Source organism: Papilio machaon, chromosome 16 (genome assembly GCF_912999745.1).
Source record: "Papilio machaon chromosome 16, ilPapMach1.1, whole genome shotgun sequence".
NCBI classification, from domain to species: domain Eukaryota; kingdom Metazoa; phylum Arthropoda; class Insecta; order Lepidoptera; family Papilionidae; genus Papilio; species Papilio machaon.
This window is the reverse complement of record NC_060001.1, coordinates 7427786-7438700: the sequence shown is the minus strand read 5'-3', so window position 1 is coordinate 7438700 and position 10915 is coordinate 7427786. Positions and strand designations below refer to the sequence as shown.

The window sequence follows — 10915 nt, the reverse complement described above, 5'->3', positions numbered from 1 at the left end:
TTCAATTCCGAGCGGTCAGAGTCGCGGACGACAGCTAGTAGTTTATTACATCGCTGCCCCTCCACGGGAAACGAATAGACCTCCTTTTAACTCACTCCTAAAAGGACTTACTAGAGCGTGCCTAATGTACCGCGAATGTTTAAGCACATTGCGTCTACTTCAGTTTTAGCGATTATATTTATTGATGTAGAAAATCCTTTAGTATGTTAATAGCAATTAAAAATTGTGTTGTTTTGAGACACTGGGTACATATACATACCCATGTACCTGGTGCCTCGAAACGACGCAGATTTATGAATTTGTTGAGACATGGCAAGACTCGCTGCGACGCGGCGCCGGCGACCGCGACGTCACGACCGACGTCACGACCGGCGGCACCAACGAGCGAACGGCGGTCGACGGCGACGACACTCGCCACCTCGGACTCCACCGGCAACGGACTACTCTTCTGAACTAGCCTTGACCCGAACTTTCATTGCGATTTAAGAAGGCGATACAACCGGCCCTTTCATACAGTCCACTTATCCTCGTAACAATAACATTGGTCCTTTAGGATTCTCACCGTCTTAATTTTCGAAATCGTCGAAATAACGGTCACCGCAATGTTCAACGTCGAGTCTCTGCGCACTTCAAAACGCGGTCTTCAGCTATAGAAGATCTTCGGGAGCCTTCATCGTCGTCAAGATCATCATCCTGCCGAAGAAACTTCGCCCGGCAACCGCGCGCGCTCGAGAACAAAGTAGTCGACGGAACGCCGGACTTCGGACCAACCCGCTGAATCTGCGAGTCATCGTCAAGAAAAGGAGAAGATTGCATCAGCGAGGATTCACTGGTGGATGGTTTGGTCACTCGTGAGTTCGTTCCAATTATTCCTTCTATCTTTTCCTTTCTTTTAATCTTAAATTCCCTAAAACAGTTTTTTTTTTTTTTTGAGTGGGTACACACATTTGTCGCATATTCTTTGTCTTACTGGCAGCGTATTTCTTACTTTTATACAAGCTTAAACAATAATAAACAATATTCTATGCCTTTAAAGCTTAACTTCGCTTGCATTTAGCAAAAAACATTGCTCCCGCATAACGGGATATTGTTTGTCGCACTCCAATCACTGTCGCTAATTAGTCTGGCTCGCTGCGCCGCTGCGCATGCACACCTGTATTTATTATTCGTACGAAAGTAGGTCAAGTTTACGTCATAGTGACCTATTTATTTAGTTTCCCTTTATAATATTTTTCATAGTTAATCGCTAACTATTTATCGTCTTTCGCTATGACGGACGACAAGTTAACCAAGTTAAAACAAAAACGGGGGTGTATAAAAACTAAAGTGACTATTTTTAGTAAATATTTAAAGCAACTTGTGTCCGGCGGTCAGCCTAGCAAATTACAATTGTTAGACTTAGAAGGCCGTTTTAAAAAATTCGATGCCTTATATGCCCACTTCGATAATTTACAGTGCGAGATCGAGATGCTTTCGGACGACCCCTCCGTCTCGGAGTTGGAGCGCGAGGAGTTCGAAGCCGGGTACCACCCGCTGGTAGCCGAGGCGCGGCGCCTGCTGGGTGCGCAGCCCCAGGATACTTCCGTGATACAGCTCGAAGATGCACAGGCAAGCGTTATTAAATCCAATTGTGTTAGGTTGCCAAAAATAGATTTACCCGTCTTTAATGGTCACTATCAACACTGGCTTGAGTATCGTGATACTTTCACCTCTTTAATACATTCCCGAAGGGATATTGATGACATTAATAAGTTGCACTATCTTCGTGCATCTCTTAAAGGCAGTGCTTTGCTAGTTATCGATAATTTAGATTTTAAATCCGAAAACTATCAATCGGCGTGGAATTTATTATGTAATAGGTACGATAACAAGCGGCTGCTCGTAAATAATCACGTCAGGGAATTATTTAACGTAGAACACATTCGTAACGAGTCCTACTCAGCTATTCGTCGTCTAATAGACGTCACGAATAAAAATCTTCGTGCACTGTCGACCTTAGACCAGAATACTGAGCACTGGGACGTGTTAATCATATACATGATGTCTGAAAAGCTCGATAGTGTTACTCATAGGGTCTGGGAGGAACATAGAAATACTCTCACTGATCCACCATCTTTAAATACATTTCTTACCTTTCTTAGCAACAGAGCAGATTTATTGGAGACATTGCAAGAAAATAAAGGTAAAATGCATAAACCAGAATCTCATAAATTAAATACAAACTTGCTTATAGCTTCAAACAATCAAAAATTTAATCAAAATAATAATAAAATAAATAAAAAATTAAATTCATCCAACAAAAAAATATTTACATGCCCCTTATGCAATCAAACTCATTTTCTATTTAACTGTGAAACATTCAGAGCCCTCCCTATAGAAGTTCGTATTCAAAAGGCCAAAGAAGCTAAGGTCTGTCTTAATTGTTTACGACCTGGGCACTTAGAAAATAATTGTAGCCTTGTACCATGTAAATATTGTAAAAAACGTCATAACACGCTTTTGCACTTGCACGAGCCGCAAATAATTCCTGAGCCTGCTCTGCCTTCAACTAGTAACGTTAATCACTTTGCTAATTCAAGCAATTCAAAGCAGTTTACTACTCCTCCGCACGTTTTGCTTTCCACAGCGCTGGTGAAGGCGGTGGACAGCCAAGGCGCCGTCCACGCCGCCCGGATGCTCCTTGACAACGGGTCAACGGCCAACTTTATAACACAATCGCTCTGCGGTAAGCTGGGATTGTCACGACGAAGTGCGAGTTCCACGGTGACAGGTATAAACAATAATACTTCTCATATTACACAGTCTTGCAGCCTTACCTTTGAGTCCTACCATAGCGACTATAGACTTACTGTTGACTGTCTTATATTACCAAAAATCACCAACGCTTTACCGTCTTCCTTCATACATATTGAAAATATTCCTCTTCCTACGGGAATAAGTCTAGCTGACCCTACATTCAATGAACCGTCAGTCGTAGACATCTTAGTTGGGGCCGAAGTATTTTGGTCTGTCTTATTAAATAATCGTGTTGATTTAGGTAAAAATCAGCCCACATTACATGAAACAAAACTGGGTTGGTTGGTGACAGGGAACGTTTCCCGTCTTAAGTCACCCTCTTCTCCTATCTGCAATCTTGCAAATGAGGAACCCAATCCAGACTTAACTCGTTTCTGGGAACTTGATACTGTTTCAGCCAAGCACTCCTTATCTCCTGAAGAACGAGCCTGCGAACAGAGCTTCGTTGACAACACTACACGCAAAGAGGATGGCACCTTTGTCGTCACAATGCCGCTGAAGGAGGACCCTTCAGTCTTGGGCGATTCTTATCAAATGGCAAAGTGCCGCTTTTTGTCCTTGGAGCGTAAGTTTCATCGAGAACCTGCCTTTAAAGATAGGTACATGGAGTTCATGCAAGAGTATGAGCGCCTTGGTCACATGACTGAAAACAAAGAGTCTGCACCTAGCTGTCTTCAACAGGTCAACTACTTCTTACCTCACCACGGCGTAATCCGTGAGTCGAGTCTTACTACAAAGTTACGTACAGTTTTCGATGCCTCGGCCTCCACCACCTCAGGTGTGTCTCTCAACGACATTCAGATGGTCGGTCCTACTGTACAAGAGGATCTTTATTCCATTTTGCTACGTTTTCGACAGCATAAGTACGTCGTGACTGGAGACGTAGAAAAAATGTATAGGGCGATTGAGCTCAATCCTGTTCAACGCCCCCTTCAACAGATCATCTTCAGGTATGATTCATCAGAGCCTTTGAAAACCTACACTCTTAATACGCTTACGTATGGTACTGCAAGCGCGCCATACTTAGCGACAAAGTGTTTGGTTAGTTTAGCATCCAGTGCTATCGATAATGACGTCAAACAATCGATTCAGCGCGATTTCTACGTTGACGATTATTTAGGTGGTTCATCCACTATCGATAATACAATTAACCTCTGTAAAGGAGTTATCACCACCTTAAAATCTGCAAATTTCAATTTGAGAAAATTTCGTTCTAATAACACTACAATACTCGAACAAATTTCCACTTCATCACTTGAATCTGACAAAATTCTAGACCTATCTAGCAGTGATAATGTTCACACGTCTTCAAAAACTTTGGGTCTCAACTGGATCTCGAATTTAGATATGCTGTCATATTGTATCAACATTGAACTTCGTGAAAAGGTCACAAAACGCAGCATACTTTCCGTGATAAGTCAGATATTTGACCCTTTGGGTCTCGTAGGACCATGCGTCGTTGAATCAAAATTAATCATGCAGGAGCTTTGGATTCAACAATATTCGTGGGATGCAGAGGTTTCAGAAGACATAAAAGAAAAGTGGATCTCGTTCGCCAGCACCTTACCTCTTCTAAACCAATTAATGGTTCCACGTTGGGTTCTTGTCCACGACTCTGTCTGTCATGAAATCCACGTCTTTTCAGATTCTTCAGAACGGGCCTACGGAGCGTGCATATATGTGCGTTCTGTGACTGCTTCAGGATCTGTAGAGGTACATCTCTTGACGTCTAAAAGTAAGGTGGCACCGATAAAGCCCATGACGATTGCTCGTCTCGAGCTTTCCGGAGCTTTGTTAGCTGCAAGGCTGTGTGATAAAGTGTTAAGCTCTCTTACCATACCTATTAGCAAATGTAAATTCTGGTGTGACTCAACCATTGTGTTAGGGTGGCTAAAGACTCCACCGACTAATCTGAAAAGTTTCGTTCGTAACCGCGTTCACGAAATTCAGGAAAGCACGGAGGGTCACACGTGGAGCTACGTACCGTCGAAAGACAATCCGGCGGATCTTGTTTCCCGCGGGCTGAAGGCTGACCTCATCAGCTCTTCGTCTTTGTGGTGGTCAGGGCCAACCTTTTTGGCAAAAAATGAATGTGACTGGCCAACAATGCCCAATTGTAACGTGAAACAGGATCTACCCGAGTTGATTACTTGTTCTTTAGCGCTTGATAATAATTCTAATGCTAACTTAATTGCTAACTTAATCAAAAATAAATCAAAACTAACTAGCTTACAAAATACAATAGCATATTTACAGAGATTTATTTATAATTCTCGAAACCAGACCAACAAATTAACAGGTCATCTTTCGGTTCAAGAACTTCAAAATTCATTAAATTTAATCATACAGAAATCTCAAATGGAGATGTTTCCTGATGAATATGCTATTCTTAAAGCCGGCGAGACATTGCCCAATAAAAATCGCTTGATTTCATTAAGTCCATTTCTAGATCATAATAATATTATCCGAGTCGGTGGCAGGCTAGATAATTCCCCTTATAGTTTTGATACCAAGCATCCCATCTTGTTATGCAGCAAGCATCATTTTACAAAAATATTGTTTCAACATTATCATATAAAATATTTACATTCCCCACCTCAACTTCTGTTAGGTAATATCAGACAGACTTACTGGCCTCTAGGTGGCACAAACCTTTCCAAAACCATCGTCAATAAATGCGTACGATGCGTCCGATTTAAGGCTGAAAACGTTCAGCCAATCATGGGCCAATTACCAGCCACCCGTACGGAACTGGAGTTTTCTTTCTTACACTGTAGTGTTGACTATGCAGGGCCAGTGTTAATAGCAGATCGAAAGGGCAGAGGCTGCAAACTCATTAAGTCATTTTTGGCAATTTTCGTTTGCAACGCAGTAAAGGCTTGTCATATCGAGCTCGTTACGGATTTATCCAGCGAGGCTTACAAAGCTGCATTAAATCGTTTTGTTTCTCGCAGGGGGAAGCCCAAAAGCATCACGTCCGACAATGGGACAAACTTCGTCGGCACTTCCAACGAGCTGGCTCAATTTCTGGTTCAGTCCGACCTTGAAGGTCACATGGCTCAGGAAGGCATTGAATTTAAATTTGTGCCTGCCTATACACCTCATTTCAACGGACTCGCCGAAAGAGCCGTGCGCTCTACAAAGCATCATCTTAAGCGGTTACTGCAAACCACTCATCTTACTTATGAGGAAATGGCGACTTTACTCACTCAAATAGAAGCTGTTTTAAATTCTCGCCCTCTCATTCCCTTTTCCACTGATCCTACAGATTTTTCCGCTCTAACCCCTGCTCACTTCTTAATTGGACGCTCGCTTATGACTGTTCCGCAACCACAGGTGCCTGATGTCAGCATCACCCGCCTGGAGCGATATAGGAGGATTGAGCTTTTGAAGCAGCACTTTTGGAGGCGCTTCTGTAATGAATATGTAACTCTTTTGCAACAAAAGCTTAAGTGGCATTCTTCAAAATCCGAGTTGAAACTTGGTTCTCTCGTCCTCGTGAAGGAGAAAGCTCTCCCGCCATTGCTTTGGTGCTTGGGACGCGTCATTCAGCTTTATCCTGGCAGCGACGGCACCGCTAGAGTCGCTGAACTGAAGACAAGGAGAGGCACCATTCGAAGGGCATTTAATAACATCTGTCCCCTTCCAGATTTTTGAAGTCTTTCAACACCTTCAGTACTTCAACCCGGGGAGCATGTTGAGACATGGCAAGACTCGCTGCGACGCGGCGCCGGCGACCGCGACGTCACGACCGACGTCACGACCGGCGGCACCAACGAGCGAACGGCGGTCGACGGCGACGACACTCGCCACCTCGGACTCCACCGGCAACGGACTACTCTTCTGAACTAGCCTTGACCCGAACTTTCATTGCGATTTAAGAAGGCGATACAACCGGCCCTTTCATACAGTCCACTTATCCTGGTAACAATAACAAATTAGATGTTTTATTAAGTTTGTTAATTTTAATTTGTATTTATTTAAAAATTTTGTTAATTTTTACTTTTAATTTAATTTAATTTTTAATCTTAACTTTACTAACATAGTTATAAGTATTATTTTACTAACAATGTATGGACTTATAATGGTCTGAATTAAATAATTTTTTATTTTATTTTTTATTTTTTAAAATACTTAGTTGTTTCAATTTTGTTTAATGTCTTGCATGTTTCCATTGCTAATGTACTGGAAATTAAACATAATGTTGTCCCTCTCTTTGTCCTTCAGTAAACTGAAATAGCAAAATATTTTAAACGATTATTTGAGCAGTGTAAACTGACGACAAATAACAATACTATAGGAATATGCTCCTAAATGCATTAAAACATTTAAGTAAAATAATGGTTTTCCACCTATTTTCAATTTTAAGTCAATTTAATAGATAAAATCCCAAATTTAATTTAGAAAATGTGTAATTTCATGGCAAAAATGTTGAAATTAATTTACTAATATGTAATTTTCAGTCAAATTGACTCTTAAGTTGTGTGACAAATACTGTGATTCTGCATTCAATTCCCCTGAGACTGAGCACATAAGCTTAATGAATGCAACAGTACACCTGTTTGTTTGCAAGAGAAATTGTCCAAGTCACCGCACAACTTTGTTAGCTCACCCTCAACCTTCTCGGAATATAGTTTACAGGCTTATAAATCTTACGTCTACAACATGTGACCTATGACTGAGGTTACAGTATTATCGTTGCTGCAACTTTTTTAATGTAGATTACATTAAAATTCACTTCAATGCGATGACTAGTTTTTGTAATACAGTCCGAAAAAGTTATCTGACCCGGTGATTATAAGTGAAAATAAAACAATACAGCTTCTTGATACCATTTACAATGTTAAAAAAATAGTCACAAGTATCTTGTCGGACTGTATAGAGCTACCAACTAATTTGGCACGGTGAGAAAGGCGTCGTTACTTGATCTTATGACGCTTTGTTGACATTTACAGGAGGCCAAAGAGCTGATTTAATTTCGTTTTACGTTTGTTCTATACTACTAATAAGAGTGGACTTCAGACGCCAGACCAACTACATCTGTTGCATTGTTTGATCAGCTCGCCACTCGACACAGAAGACAGGCGTGAAGTGGAAGCAATTCCGCGTGCAGTCTGATGAGTGTGGTACTGGAGGCCTAACCTTCCCACCCTTTTCTTATTAGGAAAGGATGGGATGTTGAAGTGGATTTGGCGGAAGATGAGACGCAAAGGAAGGTGGAATGTACCCTTTTTGTGAGTTCCCTCCTTCGGCGACTTAAGTTAGGCAAAGCATCTGCAATTGCGTTTGTCTATGAGAAGCGGTCGCTTCGCTATTTCGGCGAATACAGCTGGCCGCTTGATCGTTTGCCTCCAAATAAAAAAAAAATTATAACAGTAGACTAAGGAACATTAAATAACAACGTGAATTTTGGTCTGAAAGACTTGATAAGTCATAGGAAGCTGGTGATTCATCTCGATTTAAGCTTGTTAATAGCAGCTCTTCTCATTAAAAGTTTAAACGAGCTTGCTTGTTACTTACCGATGCAAATTCTAATCCATCAAACCTTTATTTTATACACTAGTTAATGTTACTAATAATGTATGTCATTAAAAGCGTGTTTGTATGGGTAATAATCTAAATAGTATTATTATTTATTAGTGGACAGTATCTATTGCAGAAAATATACAGGGTGACTGGCCAGAATAATATGCAAACAAAAAACATTTTTTTCCAAATTTTTACTATTTTTAATCTATGAAATATGCCAAAGTTTAATAAAAAAATATTTCTACCTATTTTCAGAAACGCATAGTGTGCAACGCAAATAAAAAAAAGAGCTATTATTAGAATTTAAAATAAATCGAATGGATATTTGTTTAGTGGAATTTTTAGTTCATCACATTTATATTTGAAGAGGATTTTGTTTTAAAATATTATGTATATATGCATGTGATCCGAAATCTGAATTTTCGCATCAGCAGTCATTCGATATGCATCGTTCAATCTTTGAAAGAATTTATTGCACGGAACTGAAATTTTCTTGAGTTGAAGAATTTCTTACACACATCTCTCCAGGTTCGTACACGGTAGGAATTCACAATTGATTCTAGGAAGTTTCCAGTACTATATATATATATATATTGAATAACGTATATTTTTACGATTGATTGAACAATTTGAATATTATACAAGGTAGCTTTTGGAATATTAACGATTTGTAAATTTAATATCGTATACTAAATGTCAAAAGTAAGTAGCACATTTTTATTATGTAAAATTCCAATTTCTACTATACTTTGAAATTTAGGATTACGAAATAAAACATGTTTACAATTAATTTCATCAGCTTTGTTAAAAGCTTATTTGTTTTCTATGAGTAAAATTTTTCCCCAGAAAAAAAAATAATTTCTTTTGTTTTTATCTTTTTTTCGTAATAAAACAACATATCTACTATCTATCTATTTATATCAACTTTTAATGAACCATAGCTAGAAAAATTAGCGAATGAAGTAAATAGTCGAAAGCTGCATGTGAACGTCCGTCAAGTCTAGACAATTTATAGACGAACATTGGATCAAGACGAAATTTATTACGTAGAGGATCGATTTGTTGAGTACTTGTGCCAATAAATCTTTGATAAAGAGCAATACCAATAGGAGAGATCAAAACATAGGTAAATTTTGTTACCAGGATGCACTATGAACATTTCAATAAAAGGGCTTCTATGCACATATTTTAGTCGTATTTTACGCTCCTGTTTAGTACATGTTTTTTTTTTCCAAATAATTATCTTACTTGATTAAGTTTGTTTAAAAGTGCACTGTTTATTTTTTTAAATGTGACACATTCCAAGAATTAAAGTAGCTTCCCACCCGGATCGAATCTATTAGTATAGATTTTGCCAAAACAAGTATTCGAATTAATCGAGTTTTTAACGTCAAATAACATTTTACCGAAATGAGTAGGGAATATACGTCTTCGCCTGTATATATTTTTGCAGTCTTTTTTGCAATGATTACATGAGTAAAGTTTTAATGGTATAGTTCGACAAGGATATCTGACCCGGTGGGCATAAGTCAAATTAAATTATAACAGCTCACTAGCGACACCCCAGTCAACGTCAAAAAAAGTTTCACAAATTTTTTGTTCTACTGTAGTTATTTTGCATTTTTTTTTATAGCATTTTCTATGCTTCAGTAGGTTTTAATTTTGTAACAGGACTAACCGAGCTAGCAGTGCCTCTATCACCGGGCCAGTTACACTTGTTTGACTATATAATAATGTAACAAACAAGCAAACAAAACTGGCTACATAAGCCACATGCGAGCACACCAACGACAAAACCGGAGCTGAAGACAGTCGCCGTGGCCGATATCGGCCGGGATTACATCAATGTAACAAAAAGTTCTGCAGTGAAGTATGTGACATCAAAAAATTTTTGTTTTCAATATTTCTTCGAGTTTATTTTTGAAGTTGTTTTTAAAAAGCAATACAAACTTGGCTCGTACTTAAGTTTCAATTTCGGTTAAGCCTCATTCACTGTTAGCGGTAAATTTATTTTCTTTTCGCAAAGCAAAACTTTATTATGAATGTTTAGATTGGTTTTGTTGTTTCCTGTACAACTTTTTTTGCTGTACAGTTTTTTGTACTTTATTTCACAGTATTTTAAAAACAAAGCAGACTACGAATAGAATATCCGAGTTAATCTTCTTTTCACGAGAATGAATAAAAAATATAACGATACAGAGAGACGTAAAAAAACCCATAGAACATATTCGCCGAAAACATTACCCTTATGTCAGTCGGTTAATGAGAAAATAAGCACAATTTCATCGATTATTAACAGCTATTTTTACTTAAATGAATTATATTTAATTATCAAAATAACTTATTTAATTCATGTATTAGTCTATAACCTATAGAAATTGCCATGTGACTTTAGTTTTAAATCTTAATAATTCCGGCAGCAATTGCTTCCCAGGTGTCGCTGTAAATCTTCCCGAGCTCGTAATAAAGACCTCGCAGTTGGTATAAGCTCGCTATTAATTCGCTTTAAACTTTATTGTAATGTCTTCTTTTGAAGCAGTTTATTTTAATTTAGATTGGGAAATGTCAATTTTATATTTGAATACGGATG

General features: G+C 38.7%; 1 protein-coding gene across 1 annotated transcript; it reads left to right on the top strand.

Annotated features, from left to right (window-relative positions):
* Positions 1-830: 830 nt before the first annotated feature.
* LOC106708857 lies at positions 831-6714 on the top strand. Its single transcript, XM_014500438.2, has 2 exons — positions 831-1608; positions 6446-6714. The coding sequence occupies exons 1-2, from the start codon at positions 1270-1272 to the stop codon at positions 6641-6643; spliced, it is 537 nt and encodes a 178-aa protein (XP_014355924.1). The 5' UTR covers positions 831-1269; the 3' UTR covers positions 6644-6714.
* Positions 6715-10915: the final 4201 nt, after the last annotated feature.